Source organism: Jaculus jaculus, chromosome 23, assembly GCF_020740685.1.
Source record: "Jaculus jaculus isolate mJacJac1 chromosome 23, mJacJac1.mat.Y.cur, whole genome shotgun sequence".
Taxonomy (NCBI): domain Eukaryota; kingdom Metazoa; phylum Chordata; class Mammalia; order Rodentia; family Dipodidae; genus Jaculus; species Jaculus jaculus.
Genome location: NC_059124.1, coordinates 10,456,593 through 10,478,272, shown reverse-complemented (window position 1 = coordinate 10,478,272; position 21,680 = coordinate 10,456,593). Strand labels below are relative to the sequence as shown.

The 21,680-nt window shown below is 46.4% G+C and overlaps 1 protein-coding gene across 1 annotated transcript in view; it reads right to left on the bottom strand.

The window, feature by feature from the left end:
* Foxj2 (forkhead box J2) overlaps window positions 1-21,385 on the bottom strand; it is a 32,869-nt gene extending 11,484 nt beyond the window's left edge. The window contains 3 exon segments of the mRNA XM_004668648.2: window positions 5,647-5,721; window positions 9,320-9,666; window positions 21,085-21,385. Coding sequence (XP_004668705.2) covers window positions 5,647-5,721; window positions 9,320-9,652 — 408 coding nt within the window. The 5' untranslated portion in view covers window positions 9,653-9,666; window positions 21,085-21,385.
* Window positions 21,386-21,680: the final 295 nt, after the last annotated feature.

The window sequence follows — 21,680 nt, the reverse complement described above, 5'->3', positions numbered from 1 at the left end:
TGAAAACACAGATATTCAGGAATCCTTCTATAACAGTCATGCTAAGAAAGAGGGGCAGGGCTCTCTTAAGGGAACAGATCAGCCCTTGCCTGGCATGGACAAGGATCTGTGTTTGATCACGAGTACAGAGAGAAAAATAAAGGAATGGGGGGTGATTGGAGAAATGGCTTAGCAGTTAAGGCAAGATCCAAGGACCCAGGCTTAATTCCCCAGTACCCATGGAAGCGAGACGCACAAGATAATTCATGTGTCTGGAGTTAACTTGCCGTGGCTAGAGGTTCTCTATTTGCCTCTCTAGCTCTCGTTCAAATAAATAAATAAATAAAATAGTTCGGGTTGGAGAGAAGGCTTAGTGGTTAAGGCACTTGCTTGCAAAGCCTAAGGACCCAGGTTCTATTTCCCAGTACCCATTTAAATCCAGATGCAAAAGATGACACATGCACCTGGAGTGCATTTGCAATAGCTAGAGGCCCTGGTACACCCATTCTCTTTTTCTCTACCTCTTTCTTCTCAAGTAAATGAATAAATAATAAATTTTTAAGAAATTAAAAGGAGCTGGGCATGATGGTACACGCCTTTACTCCCAGCACTTAGGAGGATCACGGTGAGTTTGAGGCCACCCTGAGACTACATAGTGAATTCCAGGTCAGCCTGAGCTAGAGTGAGATCCTACCTTGAAAAAACAAAAACAAACAAACAAACAAAGGCAATAAGGGATAGATGGCTTAGCAGTTAAGGCACTTGCCTGCAAAGCCAAAGGACCCAGGTTTGAATCCCCAGGGCCCACGTAAACCAGATGCACAAAGGGATGCATGTGTCTGGAGTTCATTTGCAGTGGCTGAAGGCCCTGGCATACCCATTGTCTCTCTCCCTCTTCCTCTCCCTCTCAAATAAATATATAAAAAATTTAAAAATTATGATGTCTACAAAAAAAGATGATTTGACTTCTTACAAAATAAAAAGAAAAAGGAAAAGAGGACTGGAGAGATGGCTCAGCAGTTAAAGGCACTTTTTTGCAAAACCTGTTGACCAAGCTTTGATTCCCCAGTACCCAGGTACAGCCACATGCACAAAGTAACACACGCATCTAGAGTTCATCTGTAGTGGTAAGAGGCCCTGGTTTGCCCATATTCTCTCTTTCTTTCTCTTTGTCTTTCTTTTTCAAATAAAATATTTTCTCTCTATCTGCCTCTTTCTCTCTGTCGCTCTCAAATAAGTAAAAATAAACAAACAAACAAAAATAAAATATTGCTGGGCATGGTAGTTTCTTCCAGCACTCGAGAGGCAAGGTAGGAGGATTGCTGAGAGTTTGAGCTGAGCCCACCCTGAGACTACATAGTGAATTCCAGATCAGCCTGCATTACAGAGTGAAACCCTACCACAAAAAACAAAAAACAAAAGAATAACATTAAAAAGAGAAAAACAGTCTGGATATCTGTAAAGTGTCTTGACAGTGCTGAATATTGGTGAGGAATAAACATGTTCTCAAAGTTCATTTAGTAGCCAGAGGCACTTCTGTGGTCTAAATAATGGCTTCAATTATTCCAGAGGAACAAAGGTATTTATTTCAAAGAGCTGAAAAGGGCCCAAGACAGCTCTTCCTTTGCTTATGACTACCACAAAGCTCTCTTGGACTTTAGCATCTGCCAAGTTCAGAAACTGTCTAGCCTCCTCCTCTGAAGGTTAAAAACTAGAGACTATTCACAGAAAAGGTTCTGCAAATATTGTTAAGCAAGCGGGGCACAGAGGCACATATCTGTAATTCAGTACTCAGGAGGCTAAGGCAGAATGATGGCAACCTTAAAGCCAGCGCTGGCTACATAGTGAGACACAGTCTCAAAAAATAAAATAAAATAATAAAATAAAATAAATAAAATAAAATAATAAAATAAAATATAGCAGGGCGTGGTGGTGCATGCCTTTAATTCCAGCACTCAGAAGGCAGAGGTAGGAAGTTTGCCTTGAGTTTGAGGCCACCCTGAAACTACATAGTGAATTCCAGGTCAGCTTGAGCTAGAGTGAGATCCTACCTCAAAAATAAAAAATAATAATAATAAGGGCTGGAAAGATGGTTAAGCAGTTAAGGTGGTTGCCTGCAAAGCCCAAGGACCCAGGATTGATTCCCCAGGGCCCACATAAGCCAGATGCACAAGGTGGCACATGCATCTGGAGTTCATTTGCAGCAGCTACAGGCCCTGACATGCCCATTCTCATTCATTCTCACACTCACACACACACTCTCCTCATTCTCTCTGCATCTCTTATATATAAGTTAAAAAATAAAAATTATTAAGCCAACATTGTACACCTAGAAAAAAGTATCTCCCCAAAAGAAAAGGGACCTTTACTTGGTTTCCAACCAGGCATAGACGATAAGACCCTATCGCTCAAGACTCCACATACTTGGGCTGCAAGGTCACTGAGAAATCCTGCTGAAGCTGAGCTGAAAACCTCCATGTAAACCAACGGGTGCAATAGTGACACGTCTGTTTGTAGGAAACCAACCACCCTCTAATTTGACTGGAGGCCCGCTCCATGGGAGGGAATATATCCCTGATACTGAAAACCTACAACAGGGGCAGTCATGAGCCCTACGGGTGTAATGTCTGCTGCTGTCTGGCTAAATATATATACTATGCTCTCCAAACTGCCCAGTAAGCACTTCTCTTAATGTTCATAACCATATATTAATGTGTTCTCTTTTGCCTGCAAAGCCAAAGGACCTTGGCTTAATTCCCTAGGACCCACATAAGCCAGATGCACAAGGTGGCACATGCGTATGGAGTTCGTTTGCAGTGGCTAGAGGTCCTGGCTTACTCATTCTCTCTCTCTCAAATAAATAAATAAAGCTTTAAAAAGAATAAAAAGGAAGGAGGGAAGGAAGGAAATTAAAGGGGCCTTGGTAACCTGGGCTACACAGTAAGATCCTTTCTCAAAAAACAAAGGGAGAAAGGCTGGGTGTGTTGGCACCAGCCTGAAGTTCCAGCACTTGAGAAGCAGAGGTAGAAGGATCACCCCAAGAGTTTGAGGCCACCCTAAGATTACACAGTGAATCCAGGTCAGCCTGGCCTAGAGTGAAATCCTACCTAAAAAAAGGTGGAGGGGAGATGGCTCAGCAGTTAAAAACACTTGCTTTCAAACCCTGATGGCCTGCAAGTCCCTAGTATCCACATAAAGCCAGATTCATAAAGTGGGATATGCATTTGGAATTCATTTACAATGGCAGGAGGCCCTGGCATACCCACATCCACATCCCTCTCTCTCTCTCTTTCTGAAATATATACATATATATACACGCACACATATATACATATCTATACAGACACACACACACACACACACACACACACACACACACACACATTTTTTTTTTTAAGAGGGGGAAATCCAGGCGCAATGGTGCATGACTTTAATCCCAGTGCTTAGGAGACAGGGGTAGGAGGATTGCTGAGAGTTCAAGGCCACCCTGAGGCTACATAGTAAAATCCAGGTCAGCCTGAGCTAGAGTGAGACCCTACTTCGAAAAACCAAAAATAAAACAAAAAAGAGGAGGAAGTAAGGCAGGAGAGAAGAAAGGAGAAGGAAAGGCTGTGCCAAAGTAAAGCCCCACAGGGAAAAAGGTAGCTTTCTTAGGCAGTCTCAGCTAGGGATTGAGGCTCAGGAGAACTAGGAGGTGCTAGCTCGCTTCCCCTGGCACCAGAAACTTGGCAAAAGTATCTGATTAAGGATGATCCAGAGCGCTCTCTGCTGCCTAGTCTACTGCACTAGCTGGGAGGGCTGACCAAGTGAGGTGACCCTCAGGTTCATTCCCCAAATTTACCAATCAAGTCTTTCCCTCACGTGCCTGAAGCTGCTGCTATGAAGATTACGGCCTTCCCACACCCCCTCTTCTCCCTGGACACCACCCTCAGCATGCGTGTGTGTCTTTCCCTCCCCTTGAGCCACAGGGGCACACGGGCCAGGCTTCCCCTCACCCAGCCTGCCCTGGGGGGGGGGTGGAGGAAGAGCACATAACACTGTTTCCTGTCTGGGAAAACTTTTCTGCTTGCCTCTGCTCTTACAGTTTGGGGTAACTTCTCACTTTAACAACACGTGTGGTTTTTCTCTCATCTGCAAATCTACCGTGGAGGTATTCTCGCCAGCACTGGTCTCGCCGCCTGTGCACCGGCTCTGAACGAGGGTGGCCATGAGCGTCACCCTCTTCACGCGGTTCTCCTCTAAGTCTTCCTCTGTTTTCATACCTTCCCTCTTCAGGTGTTTGAGTCTCTCTACATATTGTTTTCTCCCAATGACCCTCAATTTTTCTTCTGCTTTAATACTTTCCCTCAAAATAAACTTAATAACATAATTTATCCTTCTTGAGTCAGTCTTTATTAATTCTTTATTAAACGTAAGGTAGCCAGGTGTGGTGGCGCATGCCTTTAATCCCAGCACTCAGGAGGCAGAGGTAAGAAGAACACCATGAGTTCGAGGCCTCCCTGAGACTACATAGCAAACTCCAGGTCAGTGTGAGCTAGAATTAGATCCTACCTCAAAAAACCAAAATAAATAAATAACAAATGTAGGACAGAACCCAAGATTTGGGGTTCATAAATTCTGGGGCAACCCCTTCTAAACCCCAAAAATCCTACATTAAAAGTAAAATTTATTGTAAACATTTTGCCCAGCTACTGTAAACAGTTCTATCAAAAAAAATATTAGCCGGGCGTGGTGGCGCACACCTTTAATCCCAGCACTCGGGAGGCAGAGGTAGGAGGATCTCCGAGAGTTCGAGGCCACCCTGAGACTACATAGTGAATTCCAGGTCAGCCTGAGCCAGAGTGAGACCCTACCTCGAAAAACCAAAAAAAAAAAAATTATAGGAACCAGGCATGGTGGCACATGCTTTTAATCCCAGCACTGGGGAAGCAGAGGTAGAAGGATCACCTTGAGTTTGAGGCCACCCTGAGACTACATAGTGAATTCCAAGTCAGCCTGGGCTAGAGTGAGACCCACCTTGAAACCCCCCCAAAAGGGGGGGGACACTCTCCCAATAAAAATAAATTAAAAAATAATAAGATAAAGCCGGGCATGGTGGTGCACGCTTTGAATCCCAACAGTCAAAAGGCTGAGGCTGAGGCCAGCCTAAGACCCTACCTAGAAAATCCAAAATAAAAGTAGTAATAATAATAAATAGGGCTGGAGAGATGGCTTAGCGGTTAAGCGCTTGCCTGTGAAGCCTAAGGACCCCGGTTCGAGGCTCGGTTCCCCAGGTCCCACGTTAGCCAGATGCACAAGGGGGCACACGCGTCTGGAGTTCATTTGCAGAGGCTGGAAGCCCTGGCACGCCCATTCTCTCTCTCTCCCTCTATCTGTCTTTCTCTCTGTGTCTGATGCTCTCAAATAAAGAAATTAAAAATTAAAAAAAATAAATAAATAAAATAAATAAAATAAAAATAAATAAATAAAATTTCATAATCTTCCTTAGTCACCTATTTTAGTGGAGACCCACAAGCTTGAGAGCCACCCTCTTCTGAGGAAAACAATTTTTTTTAATGAACATGATTTGCTCCTCTAGGTAATTAGCCCAGCCAAAAGGACTCCAAGCGGTCCATGACTTTGCTCTCCTTCCTGCTCCTCCCTCCAGTTCCTACAGCAATGTCTCACCTTTCCAGGGTCATCCCGAGGTCTGGGCACCTTCCGGAAACACTTGTTGAGAGAAAGGTTGTGACGAATTGAATTCTGGGGAAGTGCAGAAGCAAGTTAGATCTGAGCACTGGAAAAAACAGAATTTCCAAAAGAACACAATATACAATAAGGTTCAAGTACTTGGGCAAATATAGCGCCTTTCATTGTACTGATGGAGGTATGTATCAGAACACAAGTGCAGTGGTATAAGAAAGATAAAAATTGGAGCTGAGCATGGTGGCACATGCCTTTAATCCCAGCACTTGGTAGGCAGAAGTTGGAGGATCACTGAGAGTTCAAGGCCACCCTGAGACTACATAGTGAGTTCCAGGTCAGCCTGGACTAGAGTGAGACCCTACCTCAAAAAAAAACAAATAAATAAATAAATAAAAGTTGGAAAGGGGGTAGTAGAGCAAGCTTTTAAGCCCAGCACTCAGGAGGCAGAGAGAGGTAAGAGGATCACCGTGAGTTCCAGGACAACCTGATATTACATAATGAATTAGAGTGAATTCCAGGATAGCTTGGGCTAGAGTGAGACCCTAGCTCAAGAAAAGAAAGAAAGAAGGGAGGGAGGGAGGGAAGGAGGGAGGGAAGGCAGGCACGCACGCACGCACGCACGCACAAGAGTTAAATTAGTTCAAGGTAATAGCTATAAATGTGATAGCCAGGTACTTCAGTTTTTCAGTCTTTCCACCCAGCTGACAAAAGATGCATGGATGTCTCAAGCCAGGTGCTTGGGTTCTGTAACATTTAGGAAACTGAAGCAGAAGAGTTAGGAGCTCCAATCCAGTTGAGCTACATGAGACCCAACCTCAGAAAAACAAAATAGAGCTAGGGATGGTGGTGCCTTTAATCCTAGCACTTGGAAGGCAGAGGCAGGAGGATCACTGAGTTCAAGGCCAACCTGAGACTATGCAATGAATTAGCCTGAGCTTCAGCAAGATACTACCTTGAACCCCCTGCCAAAACAATCAAAGAAACAAAAAGAACAAGATAGGGCCTAAGAGATTAGTGGTTAAGGTACTTGCCTTCAAAGCCTAAGGACCCAGGTTTGATTCCTCAGAACCTACATAAGCTAGATGTACAAGGTAGTGCATGTGTCTAGAGTTTGTTTCCAGTAGCTAGAGGCTCTAGCTTGCCCATTCTGTCTTTCCCCCCCTCTCAAATAAATAAAATTTTAAAATCTTAAACAAAAAATAAAATATATGCATAAACGCATCTGCATACATAACAGCCAGGCATGGCAGTGCACACCGGCAATTCCAGCACTTAAGAGCTGCAGGCAGGATTAGGAAGTCATCCTTGGCTACACAGAAAGTTTAAGGCTAACCTGAGATGCATGAGAGCTTGTCTTAAAATACCACTAAATAAATGCCTCAAAACCACATCCTGCCCCATTCCTCAATCCCCTATGAAAAGCAAAACAATCATGTTTGTATACTGTTTTTTTTTAATTATTATTTATTTAGTTATTTGAGAGCGACAGACACAGAGAGAAAGACAGATAGAGGGAGAGAGAGAGAATGGGCGCGCCAGGGCTTCCAGCCTTTGCAAACGAACTCCAGATGCGTGCGCCCCCTTGTGCATCTGGCTAACGTGGGACCTGGGGAACCGAGCCTCGAACTGGGGTCCTTAGGCTTCACAGGCAAGTGCTTAACCGCTAAGCCATCTCTCCAGCCCTGTATACTGTTTATGTAAATCATAACAATATGAAAATCAGGAGTGGAACAAAGGCATAGATCATCTTCATTTCCTTAGTAGCCCACAGAATGATCACATCTGAAGAAACGAAACTGTTGTACGTATGTGCTGGGTGGGCTTGGAAGTTGTAGTGTAGGGAGGACATATTTCTAAAGGGAAAGCTATTCAGCTCATCATCTGGTTTGAATGTCAAATGGTGATTTACAGAGTGAGAAAACGACATTAAGTTCCCATTCCTACTCAACAACTGACAAATGAGTTGCTGCTCCAAAAGACTGAAGCACAGCCAGGCCTGGTGGCACATGCCTGCATTACCCCAGAGCTTCGCCAGATGCAGAAGGAATAGGAGTTCAAGGCCAGCCTTAACTACATAGTAAAGTTTGAGGCTAACCTGGGCTTCACAGTACCGGAGCTACATAAGTTTGAGTCTAGCCTAGATTACATGAGAACCTGTCTTAAAAAAAAAAGAAAAAGAGGGGGGCTGGAGAAATGGCTTAGTGGTTAAGGCAGTTGCCTGCAAAGCCAAAGGACCCAGGTTCAATTCCCCAGAACCTACGTAAAGCCAGATGCACAAGGTGGGGCATGCATCTGGAGTTCATTTGCAGTGGCCAGAGGCCCTGGTGCACCCATTCTCTCTCCCTGTGTGCTTCTTTCTCTCTCTCAAATCAATAAAATAATTAAAAAAAAAAAAGAGGGATAGAGAGATGGCTTAGTGGTTAAAGCACTTGTCTGGGAAGTCTAAGGACCCAGGTTTGATTCCCCAGTACCCATGTAAACCAGATGTACAAGGTGACACATGCATCTGGAATTTATTTTCAGTAGCTAAAGGCCTGGGCACATTTGCTCACTCACTCTCTCATAAGTAAATAAATATAAACTTGTTCTCTCTCTCTCTCTCTCTTTCACATAAACAAATATGTATTCATATATAGATACATTTTTTTTCGAGGTAGGGTTTCACTCTCGTTCAGGTTGACCTGAAATTTACTATGTGGTCTTAGGCTGGCCTCGAACTCACAGCCATCCTCCTACTTCTGCCTCCTGAGTACTGGGATTAAAGGTGTATGCCTGGCTAAATAAAATGTTTTTAAAAAATGAACACCATCCTTCCTTCCTTTGCTCAGAAGACCACAAAGAGGAACAAGGTCTTCCCTATCTCTGCCAAACAGTTTACCTTATTACTTATTTGGTATTCCAGTTGTTGATAAAGGATCTAATTGTAGATTTTTCTTGGTATACAATGTTTCAAAAGATGATGACTATGCGCAATGAAGCTATGGAAATTTGATGAGTTCCCTACCTCTAGGTCAGAGAGTCATGTTCAGTGACTAGAACTTATCAAGGGGAAAGAAATATTTTTGAAATGAGAGAAGGCCCTTTTTGAGGAACCAGAAGATAAGAGGTGTGCTTAACACTGTGACTATACTAAAAGGCTAGGCATCGCTGGAGCTTCCCTGATAAACTTAATTTTGTTCAACTCTTAATAAAAATAATAGGAGGAGGTAGAAGATGAGACATTTTGAATTTACACACCTGAGAAAGAGAAGACTAAACCAAGCTATAGAAAGAAACAAAAGAAAATGGCTCTTCCCATCCCCAGGCAGTGTTTCTCTTGCCCAGGCTAACCTGGAATTTACTGTGTAGCTTCAGGCTACCTCAAACACATAGCGATCCTCCTATCTCTGCCTCCCGAATACTGAGTTTATAGATGATTGCCACCACGCGCAGCTGAGAAAATGGTCCTTTTTTTTTTTTTTTTTTTTTTTTTTGCCAGATAGTTCTTTTGCAGTAGGCTCTTGCTCTAGTCTAGGATGACTGCAACTCTGCAGTCCCAGGCTGGCCACAAACTTACAGAAATCCTCCTACCTCTGCCTCCAAAGTGCTGGTATTAAAGGCCAGAAAATGGTTCTTGAATGTTCAATATAAACTCAGATTACAGAAGCAATCCCACCTTCCAGCCGATTCCAGCGTTCTTGTAGTAGGGGAAGTTTTCACAGATCCAGCGATAGATCTCACTGAGGGTCATCTTCTTGGCTGGGGAAGAGTTGATGGCATAGGTGATGAGGGTGGCGTAGCTGTATCGCGGTTTGCCGTCCTGGTGGACTGCTGCCTCATCTTTGCTCAGAGTGGCATTAGGATCTGTGGGGGAGCCTGGGGAACACTTGCGGCTGCCCCCTGGAGGCCCAGCCTGGGAGGCACTCCCAAGCTTTTCAATGGTAGCTCGAAGGGTCAGCTGGGGGAGCCAGTCTATGGAGGTGAGGCTACTCTCCAGGTCGGAGGCCATGGTACGTCTCAGTTCTACAGAGAAGAGGACAAAGAAGGGAGAAAGGTAGATAAGTGCTTCCTGTGACTAATAGGGCAAGAAATGACCCATTTCTTTCTCTCTGTTTTGAGGGGAAAGGAGGGTTTTGAGGTAGGATCTTGCTGTAGCCCAGGCTGACCTGGAATTCATTATGTAGTCTCATGGTAGCCTCGAACCCATAGAGATCCTCCTACCTCTGCCTCCCAAGTGCTGTGATGAAAGGTGTGCACCACCATGCCTGCTCTCCCCGTATTTTAAAATAATGTTTTTATTTATTTGTCTGTCTGTTTGTTTGTTTGTTTGAGAGAGAGAAAGAGAATGGTCATGCCAGGGCCTCCTGCCACTGTATAAGAAATCCAGATACATGTGCCATTTTGTGTATCTGGCTTTACATGGGTACTAGGGAATTGAACCCAGGCTGCCAAACTTTGCAAGAAAATGCCTTTTACCATTGAGCCATCTCTCCAGCTCCAAAGTACTTCATTTTTGATGTTTAAGGGAAGTAGTTTCTTCCCTTTCTAAATCCCACTGGAGAATCCTCTCCTGGGATGGACAGAACCCCCTGGTGGAAACATCCCCAAATATCTACCAGGAAGGTGATAAGAGTGCTACTGACCCCACAACTTTTTCAGAATGTATTTATATTTATTTATTTGTAGGCACAGAGATAGGAAACAGACAGAAAGAGTGGGCACACACTCTGGCCACTGCAAACAAACTTCAGATGTATGCACCACTTTGTGCATCTGGAACAAACATCGTGGGTACTAGGAATCTGACTCAGGTCCTTAGGCTCCAAAAACAAGCTTCTTAACTGCTGAGACATCTCTCCAGCCAGCCCCCTGGCCCCACATCTTAATGAGGAATGTGAGCAGGGACCCTCTCCCTTAATGCAGGACCAGAGATCAAACCTCGTATCTATTGTGCTATTCCCTCAATTCTCCTTACAACCCCACAAGATAATATTGTTAAACTTCAAGAGTATGTTTTTAAAAACAAAAAAGAAGCACCTCTGCCAGGTGTGGTGGCACACGCCTTTAATCCTAGCACCTGGGAGGCAGAGGTGGAAAAATCTCCGTGAGTTCGAGGCCACCCTGAGACTACATAGTTAATTCCAGGTCAGCCTGGACCAGAGTGAGACCCTACCTCGAAAAACCAAAACAAAAAAAGAAGCACCTCTTTAGCAGCAGGTAAAATCAGCCAAGGTCCCTTCTCCAATTACACGACACTTGCACACTCATGTACACATCACAGTGCGCTTGTAACAAAAAGCGCAGTGCACACTAACGAAGAGCAGCACACAAACACTTTTGAAGATGGTTAGTATACATGATAAGCACTTGTCTTTCCCCCGCCCCCACATCTGTCAAGTGCAAATTATAAAACTAAGCTGGGCCTGATGGCATAGGCCTATGCTTCCAGTTACTCAGGAGGCCAAGGCAGAATGATCACAAGTTCAAGGCCTACCTGGGTTACACAGTGAGTTCAGGGCCACCTGGGCAACTTAATGAGACCCTGTCTCAAACCAAAAAGTAAAAGGAGGGCTACAGATGTAGCTGAGTGATGGAGTGTTTGCTCAGCATGCAGGAGACTCTGGGTTCAGTCCCTAGCACTATAAAATAAATAAATACCAAATGAAAACTAACAACAGCAAGACACAAGACACAGACAGAGATCACTATGAGACACATGCATACATTACCAACAGAGCATCTCATGCATAGAGAAGCAGATCCTGAGCACGCAGCAGCTCACACCTCTAAAGCTACTCCTTGCTGGCTCCTGCCCACAGACAGTGGCATCAGGAAGAATTCATCGGTAAGGACCTCCCATCTCCCCAGCTTACTGGCTTCTCAGAGCCAAGGAGACTCCAGCTGTGTGCACACCGGTAACAATCAGATAGCCTGGCTAAAAATAGCCACAGTGGGGCTAAGAGCTGGCTCTCCTGCCCCGCCCCCTCCTCCGTCCTTCCTTCCCAGCCAGGCAAGCAGGCTGGTTGTACCTCCATGCAAACTCCCAAAGCTGCCAGCTCGCCCACGCCTGGTGTTTGCACACCCTGCTGCCAACCATGCTGCCTGGACTCTCGGTCTCAGAGAGGTGTAGCTGGAGACATCTTGGTGGGGGACAGTGAAGAGTGAGGGGTAGTATCTGTACTGCAGGGTCCAGAAAGGCTCACAGAAACCACTAGGTAACCATATGGCACTCCCTCAGAGCTGACGTCATCAATCCCCTCAGCACTTGCTGCCTGACAGGTTTGTGCCTTCACAGTTGCCAAATTCCTGGAGCATTTCTTCCTCAGTCCTACTGGGACACTGCTTGGAGAAGCCAGAATTAGTTCTCAGAGCTCAGAATTCTGGTGAGAACCATGTTAGGTCAGCTCACAGCCAGAAAGCTGCACAAGCAGATATATGCAAGTTTGCACAGACTGACATTTGGTGGGTCACAGCTCGGTCCTGGGTGATGCCTCTGCCCTGTCTCCTGACCACAACACACCACGCAGCTTTCAGGCTCCAACTACTCCTGCCATCACGTGCAGTTCTCCCACCACCACCTGTCCTCTCCAGGGGCGGAATTCTCACTCACTGCCCTCTTCGCACGTCCCACCCTTGCTATCTGCCCGTGCATACAGGTACCTGGCACAGTGCTCCCGACTAGCAACGCGCCCAGCCCCTGAGGCTAAAAGAAACACAGTCTGTGACCCTAGGGCATGGGCAGCAAGAGACCCAGCTACAACCCAAGACTTGTTTGAGCTGAGAAAAGCAAAGGCAGGGGTGGGCATAAGGAGATGGCTCAGTGATTAAAGGTGCTTGTTTGCAAAGCCTACTGGCCTGGGTTCAATTCCCCAGAACCCATGTAAAACCATATACACAAAGTGACATGTGTCTGGAGTTCCTTCGCAGTAACAAGAGTCCCTGGCACACCTATACTCACTTTCACATTCTCTCAGTAAATAAAAGAAAGAAAAACAAGCTGGGCATGGTGGTGCATGCCATTAATCCCAGCACTTGGGAGGCAGAGATAGGAGGATTGCCATGAATTTGAGGACACCCTGTGTCTAAATAGTGAATGCCAAAACCAAAAAAAGGAGTCTAGCTATCACCAACAAGTTTCTCCTTTATTCTTTTTTTTTTTTTTTTGGTTTTTTGAGGTAGGGTCTCACTCTGGTCCAGGCTGACCTGGAATTAACTCTGTAGTCTCAGGGTGGCCTTGAACTCACAGTGATCCTCCTACCTCTGCCTCCCGAGTGCTGGGATTAAAGGCATGCGCCACCACGCCCGGCCCTCCTTTATTCTTATCTCCTTCCCCACTACCCTCCTTTCCATCCTATTTCTACCACCTTTCCCCAAACAAGGGAAACTTGGAAAACAGAGACAATCGTTCATGAAGCCACATGCCTTCCAGCACTTTGCTAAGTCACAACACTCCAACCTCTGAACAACAGCAGGGAGCTTCAGCCGAAGCTGTCCCCAGACCACAAGTGACATGCCAATCAGCAGTTTCTCCCAGGAACAAGGCCTGTGAGAATAGGTTCTGCTCTATTTCTTTCTCTCCCTCCCTCTCTCTTATGTCCAGACTGGCCTCAAACTTCTAAAGCCCAAGAAAGGTAGGCATGGAATCCCAGCACTCGGGAGGCAGAGGTAGGAGGATCACTGTGAATTCAAGGCCAGCCTGAGACTACAGAGTGAGTTCCAGGTAAGCCTGGGCTAGAGTGAGACCCTACCTAGAAAAATGAAAACTAAAAAAGAACCCCAGGAAATATCACCTTTAGACCCAAGACCTTCAGTTGCTGTTTCACCTTACATTCTATCCTGAACAAGAAGAGGCTGAGGATGGACCTGAAGTATCTGAGGTCTTAGAGTCATGTGGCACATGCCAATCACCAGTAATTCCTAGAGAAACACTCCTAGCCCATTGCTAGCTGTCCTATGCCCTCCCCTAGACTTAACCCCTCACAGGCTAGGACGCTGAGGTTAGCGCTAATCTTTCCCCACTGTCTTCTCAGGAGGCCCTCCAGATGTGAACCTCAAGTCCTTGGAATGCACACCAACTACATGAAGCTGGCAAGGCCTCGTTTCCCAGCACCCAGTTCTTTAACCCAGCCCGCTTCCTCATCCCCTTCAATTCTGCATTTGCAAAGAGCAGCCCAGACTGAGCTTGCTCAGGTCTATTCCCAAACCCAACACTGACTCACTATGTGTCCTTAATCCTCCCTTGCTCCCTGATGAATGCTTGATGCCTCAGTCTCCCTCTTTTGTAAATAGGCAAAGTCATAACCTCTGCCAAAGCTTCATCCCTGGAGGGAAGAAGCTGAAACTAACAAGCTTGTGGCTGCCACACATTCCACACTCCCCAAAATAATGGCACAAGGCTAATGTTCAGGGTTATTATTAGAAAGGCACACAAGAGGTAGTTCCATTTCTCAGGCCAACCAACCTAGTTACCCAGACCTTTCTCTCCAGGTGGGCCTCATGCCACATGCTTGGGCAGAATCCGAGCCAGGCCACATTCTTCTCTGTGAGCTGGAAGACTGGAAGAAAATACCCAGTGAACCTGAGAAAGGCAGCCAAAGGGCAGGCTCCATCACATCCACAGAATGGCTAACGAAGACTGCAGTATAGGAGGGAGGGAGAGCTGGAGAGTGAGAAAAACAGGAGATGGTCTAGGGGAGTGAAGACCAATGGATGGGACATGTATAACCCAAAAGAATTCATGGCATTTACCATTAGATCCAATAGCTAGTAAATGTTCACCATATGGTTCCCAACTCAGGTATGAGGGAATGACAACTTTTGCACTTTACATAATGCCAACATAGGGAGGGGAGTGGCAAAGTGTACCCTGTGATCAGTCAGGCTGCCTGGTTTCAAGTCCAGCTCCAGTAGCTACTGGCTGGGCAACCTCAGGCAAGTCATTTATATCTCTCTGTATCTTAATTTCTTTCTTTGTAATTTTTTTTTTAAAGTGTGTCAGGAGGCAGAGGTAGAAGGATCACCATGAGCTCAAGGCCACCCTGAGACTACATAGTGAATTTCAAGTCAGCCTGAGCTAGAGTGAGAACCTACCTCAACCCCCCGCCCACCAAAAAAAAAAAAGGACTGGAGAGATGGTTTGGTGGTTAAGGACCTTGTCTGCAAAGCCAAAGGACATAGGTTCAATTTCCCAGGATTCATATAGGCTAGATGCACAAAGTGGCACATGCATCTGGAGTTCATTTGCAGTGGCTGGAGGCCCTGGCATGTCCATTCTCTATCTGCCTGCCAACTCCCCTCAAATAAATAAATTAACTTAAATATTTTTAAAAATGTGTAATCCCAGCACTCTGGGAGGGTGAGGAGGAGAACTATGAGTTGGAGTCCAACTTGGGCTGCATAGTAAAATCAAAACTAACCTGGACTACATAGCAAAACACTGACTCAAAAAAAAAAAAAAAAATCCAGCCAAGCATGGTAATTAATCCCAGCACTCCCAGAGGCAGTGGAAACCTAAGGACTGCCTTGAGTTCAAGGTCAGCCTAGGGGTACAAAGTGACTACCAGATCACTCTGGGGCAGATTAGAGTGAAACCCTGCCTCAAAGAAGAAAGAAAGGCCAGGCGCAGTGCTGCACGCCTTTCATTCCAGCACTCGGGAGGCAGAGGTAGGAGGATCACCATGAGTTCGAGGCCACCCTGAGACTACATAGTGAATTCCAGGTCAGCCTGGGCTAGAGTGAGACCCTACCTGGAAAAAACAAAAATAAATAAATGAAACAAAAAAGGCTAAGGCATTTGCCTACAAAGCCTAAGGACCCAGGTTTGATTCCCTAGTACCTACGTAAAGCCAGAGGCACAAAGCGACACATGCATCTGGAGTTCATTTGCAGTAGCTAGAAGCTCCAGCAAATCCATTCTCTCTACCATGCAGAGTAATAAATGCCTTTAATCCCAGAGGAGGCCAAGGAAGGTGGATGGAGGTAGGATTGCTATGAGTTTGAGGTCAGCCTAAGACTACATAGTGAATTCTGGGTCACCTGGGCTACAGCAAGACCCTACCTAAAAAAAAAAAAAAAGAAAGAAAGAAAGAAAAAAAACTCAAAAACTCCAAGCTGGGCATGGGGGCACATGCCATTAATCCCAGAAATCGGGAGGCAGAGGTAGGAGGAATGCCATGAGTTCGAGGCCACCCTGAGACTACATAGTTAATTCCAGGTCAGCCTGGGCCAGAGTGAGACCCTACCTCAAAAAACCAAAAATAGGATAGTATTGTATATATGTAAGTAGAAAAATAGATTAATAGGGGTGAAAAGGCCCAAAGTGAAGTCAGAGGAAGAGACTGAGTAAAGGAAAGGTGGAGGGAGGGCTAATCAAAATCTAAGAGGATATAAATAAATCACATGGAAACCTAGTTTTTTGGACAATGGAATACTCAGGAGCAGTAGATTGTTGCTAGAAAATTTTCAGTGCCAGGGATGGGATACCTTCCAGTGAGTTGTTGGCCAGGGAGGCCCCTGATGCCCCCAAAATATTACAGGCCATTGTCATGGCCCTTGGTTTCCCACCAGGAATAGATGGTAAAACTCTATTGCTAGAGACTCCACATACTTAGGCTGCAAGGGCACTGACAAATCCTGCTGGAACTGAGCTGATAACCTCCTCCATGTAGACCAGCTGACAGAAAGCTAGAAGAAGCCATTCTGCATGCAGTTCAATAGGAGAGAGAGAAATCACCAGTGAAGATACTCAACAGTGGACACTGCAAGTCTTATATTTGGCCAGCCAGGCCAAATGAGCCAATGGGTACAACAGTGGCACATCTGTTTGGGGGAAACCAATTGCCCTCTAATTGGACTGGAGGCCTGCCCCATGGGAGGGAATACATCCCTGATACAGAAAACTTAAAACAAGGGTAGTCATGAGCCCTGGGGGTGTAACGTCTGCTGCTGTCAGGCTAAATGTATATACTATGCTTATCAAACTGCCCAGTAAGCACTTCTTTGTAATGTTCATACCCTTATATTAATGCTACTCTCATTTTTGGTAGAGAATCTTCTCTTTTCAGGGGGCAATGACCTTGGGATGACTCAGAAGGCATCATGGTGCTGGAAAGAAATGACAGGAGCGCTCAGCATTGCAATATCTCTATCATGCCTTCCAAGGCTCAGGGTCCATTGCAGAAGAGATGGTGGAAAGAATGTAAGAGCCAAAGGAAGGGTAGGACACCTTACAATGTGCTCCTCCAGACACAAAATGGCCTGGATATCCATGACCTCACAGTGCCTGACACCACCTATACAAGACCATCATAATAGGAGGAAAAGATGATGACATCAAAATAAAAGAGAGACTGATTGAGAGAAGGAGGGGATATGATGGAAAGTGGAGTTTCAAAAGGGAAAGTGGGGGGAGGGAGAGTATTACTATGGGATTTATTATTATTATTTTTTTTTTTTCAAGGTAGGGTCTCACTCTGGTCCAGGCTGACCTGGCACTCACTGTGAAGTCTCAGGGTGGCCTTGAACTCATGGCGATCCCCTTACCTCTGCCTCCTGAGTCCTGGGATTAATGGTGTGCACCACCATGCCCGGCTGGGATTTTTTTTTATAATCATGGAAGTTGTTAATAAAAATTTGGAAAAATTTGAAAATAAATAAATAAATAAAATAAAAACAAAAACCAAAAAAATATAAAATAAATAAAAATAAAAATAATTTTTTTGCCGGAAGTGGTGGCGTACGCCTTTAATCCCAGCACTCGGGAGGCAGAGGTAGGAGGATCGCCGTGAGTTCAAGGCCACCCTGCAGACGACATAGTGAATTCCAGGTCAGCCTGAGCTAGAGTGAGACCCCACCTCGAAAAAGCAAAAAAAATTAAAAAAAAAATAATAATAATAATTTTTTTGCCAGGTGTGGTGGCGCACGCCTTTAATCCCAGCACTAGGGAGGCAGAAGTAGGGGGATCACCATGAGTTCGAGGCCAACCTGAGACTTCACAGTGAGTTCCAGGTCAGTCTGGACCAGAGTGAGACCCTACCTCGAAAAACCAAAAATAATAATAATAATAATAATAATAATAATTTTTTTTTGGTTTTTCAATTTTTCGAAGAAGGGTTTGTTCTAGTCCAGGCTGACCTGGAATTCACTATGTAGTCTCAGAGTGGCCTTGAACTTATGGTGATCCTCCTCAAGAGTGCTGTGATTCCATGCCTAGCTGGATATTAAAAAATTTTTAAGTAGCAGGTCACAGAGACTAGACTAGAAGCAGTGGTTTGGGTTAGAAAGCTTACAGTGAATCTGCAATGGATGTCAAGATGTCCGCATGGCGCACTTTCCCTTTGAAGATCATGTTACCCAACAATGAGTAAACACTAAGCTGGGGAAAACTCCAACAATGGAGGAATGGAGGAAACATCTCCTGTCTTTCAAGGGAAGTTAGGTACAGTCTTAAGACATGTTCTGGAAAACAGCAGTCTAGGTCACACTGATTTCTCAGAGGCAAGGCTAGTTAGAGAAACTCATCCAAGCTGAACTGCACGGCAGTGGCTGGGAGCGTCTCGCTCTGAGCCATGCAGAAGGGTGGACTTCAACTTCTGGCGAAGCAGGCTGCTGTTTCACAGAGCTGTCTCATTTTGTAAAAGTGGGGAGCAGCTCTAGACAAAGGAGTCAAGGATCCTGATCCTTCTGAGAGTAAAGTGTCAGTGAAGAAGCTAGTCCTTGAAAGGCTGGTCCCATCTGGGATGGGGCCGCCCTACTTGGGATGACTGCCATGGGGCCAGCCAAGAGAGCCGCCACTGGTCAGGGACGCCATGCTCTCATCCCAGCCAGGCATCCTCACCCCATCTCCCCCAAATCCTTGTAGTGGGTCACTTGCTCCTACAGGCCTACAAAAAAAAATATTCTAGGGGATCAGAGTACATAATGAAAAGCACAAATGTATCTTCCACAAATATGCTCAAAACACAGATATGGAACCACATTCATCTCAATTAAGAAACATATATGGCCAGGCTGGAGACATGGCTAAGCATTTACGGCGCTTGTCTATGAAGCCTAAGGACCCAGGTTCAGTTCCCTAGTACCCACATAAGACAGATGTACATAGTGGCACAGGCATCTGGAGTTCATTTGCAGTGGCTAGAAGCCCTGGCATGCCCATTCTCCCTCTCTCAAATAAGTAAATAAATAAATAAACTTTAAAAAAATATGGCAGTCTCCATGGTGTAATGATTAGGACTCTATACTCTGAATTCAGTAATCCTAAATTCAAATGTCAGTGGAACCTTTCAATTTAGCAGGGCATAGTTGGTGCACTTAATCCCAGTACCTGGGAGACAGAGGTAAGAGAATCACCCTGAGTTCATGGCCAGCCTGGGATGCCATAGTGAATTCCATGGCAGCCTAGGCTAAAGCAAAGTCCTAGCTTGGAAAACAAAGAAGAGCTATATGCACATCATTACACAGCACAGCCAGCAAACCTACGCAGTACAGCTTGGCCTCAAGCACCAACGCTACAGGTATCTCAGACAGCGGAAACTTAGCCCATCCATGGTCCACATGTAGAGGAAGACATTGAAAGCCCACGGAGATGAACACCATAAAAACATGAGGCATTGTCCATTCTATGGTGAAGCTACAAAGCAGTCCCTGGATACTGACCTCAGGTGAAAAGTCCGAATTCGTGGCAGAGAGATGGCTTAGCAGTTAAAAACACTTGCCTGCAAAGCCTGACGGCCTGGGTTCAATTCCCCAGTACCCACATACATCCAGATACACAAAGTGGTGAATGCATCTGGAGTTCTTAGGCAGTGCCGGGAGGCCCTGGTATGCCCATACTCTCTCCTCTTGCAAATAAGTAAATACATATATTTTTAAAGTCAGACATCTACTGCAGATACTGCTTAGGCTCTGGCAGAAATTTTTCTTGTCATATTTTTCCTACTTTTTCTAAAGATTCTGAAGTTTTATAATTCCCTGATATGAAGGAAATTTTCAACACAAGACCCCTGAGACCAGAACGAAGGACTGGGCGTGGTGGCACACACCTTTAATGTCAGCACTCAAGAGGCAGAGGTAGGAGGATCGCTGTGAGTTCGAGGCCACCCTCCCTGAGACTATACAGTGATTTCCAGGTCAGCCTGGGCTAGAGCTACACCCTATCTCAAAAAACTAAAAAGAGGGCTGGCTTATCAGTTAGGGCATTTTCCTACAAAGCCAAAGGACCCTGGTTTGATACCCCAGGACCCACATTAGCCAGATACACAAAGGGGTGCACGTGTCTGGAGTTCATTTGCAGTGGCTGGAGGCCCTGGCGCGTCCATTCTCTCCCCCTCTCTCTCCCTCCCTCTTTCTCTGTCAAATAAACAAATAAATAAAAATAAAATATTTTTTAAAAACTAAAAAGAGGGAAAAAAAAAAAAAGGAAACGGGAGGAGGGGGGAGTAAGACTAGAAGGTGTTTTTCTGAAAGGAAACTAACAAACTCCACGGAGGTCAAATCTCCCTGGTGGTCACCTTGTACAAGTGGAAGCAAGCTAAGCAGTTCCACTTCTCTCTTCCTAGCTAGAATCTGATTTTTCCTAAAGAACTGTCAGCAAGGGACAGGAGGCCTGTGGGAGACCAGGGCAAATACAGTATTTAGGAAGAATTTCTGGCCTCAGGGCATGTGGAATTCACATCTCCCCTTTGTATTTTTTTAAAATATTTTATTTATTTGAGAGAGAGAGAAAAAGGCAAGCAGAGAGATAAATAGAAAGGGGGAGGAGAATAGTATGGCCATCAGGGCATCTCACCACTACAAGTGAACTCCAGACGCATGCACCAACCTTGAGCATCTGGCTTTGTGTGGGCACTATGAAATCGAACCTAGGTCCTTGAGCTTTGCAGGCAAGCCCCTTAAAGGCTGGGCTTTTTCCAGCTCCTCCCCTTTGTATTTTATGCAGAGAGGCCTAAAGTGGGAATGTCACATGAAGAGGCCTCTTGGTATCCAAGACAGTGTGGGTAGGGACAGACTGTTGCTCTTGCCTCTCAGGTGAGCAGAGGTCACAACACGCTGGAGAAAACACTTCTGGAAGATCTTGAGCTGACCTAGGCTTGCCCAAGGCAAGGCCAAAGTCACAAGATGCTACCACGTTTCTGGCGCAGTCTTGTCAATACCTGGACAAACAGGCCCTAAGCTGCAGTGTGCTGAGGGAGCCTGGCCGGCTTGTGTTCACCATCAATGCACAAGACTCACAGTATCCAGAACAAGGGTGCTCCCATTGTCAATTCTGTGTGCGGTCCGCGCAACATGGCAGAGGGCAGATGCAGGAGCTCCTTCGGACTTCACGTGCGGGCTGAGTCCTCGCTCTGCCCCCCCGATAAACAAACCCAAGATCCGCGCGCGCTTCCAATCCCTAGGCACCCCGGCGCCTAAAGAGAGAAGAGGACGAAAGACGGCACTCACCTGTCCCCAAGGTCCTCCCGGCTGGGGACCAGAGCCACCGGGTTCCGGAGTGTGGGGCTGCCGGGACCCTCTTCAGAGGAAAGTGACAGGTGTCATCCCCGGAGACTTTTCCAAGGCCGGGCGGAGTCCCCGGCGGGTCGGTCGGCGGAGGAGGAGGTGGGGAAGGAGGTCCCACCTGGGGGAGGTGGCACACCCACCCCACCCTGCCCGCCGCCCCGGGGAGGAGGGGAGGAGCCTCTGCCAACCACGAGCTGTCTCCTCCCCCTTGGGGGAGTCCCCCTCCCCCCAACTGGATCTTTCGGGGGCCCGCGGAGGGGCTGCGCCCAGGTCCTCGGCGCGGGCGCCACAAGTAGACGGCGGGGTCGTCCGCTGTCCGGCGGGGCTGGGGCCGGGTCCCGGCGCGCCCCGAGCGGGCCGGGCGGGACGCGGGGTGCCCGCTGCACAGGTACGCCCCGGGGCGCTCGGCCTCCGAAGTCAGGGCTGCTCGCGGGCAGCGGAGGGGCGCGGGCTCGCCGGGGCGGTGTCACTCGGGGTCCTGCGGGAAGGACCACCCCTTCCGACTTCGGAGGCCCGCCGCCCGGGTACCCCTGCGAGCT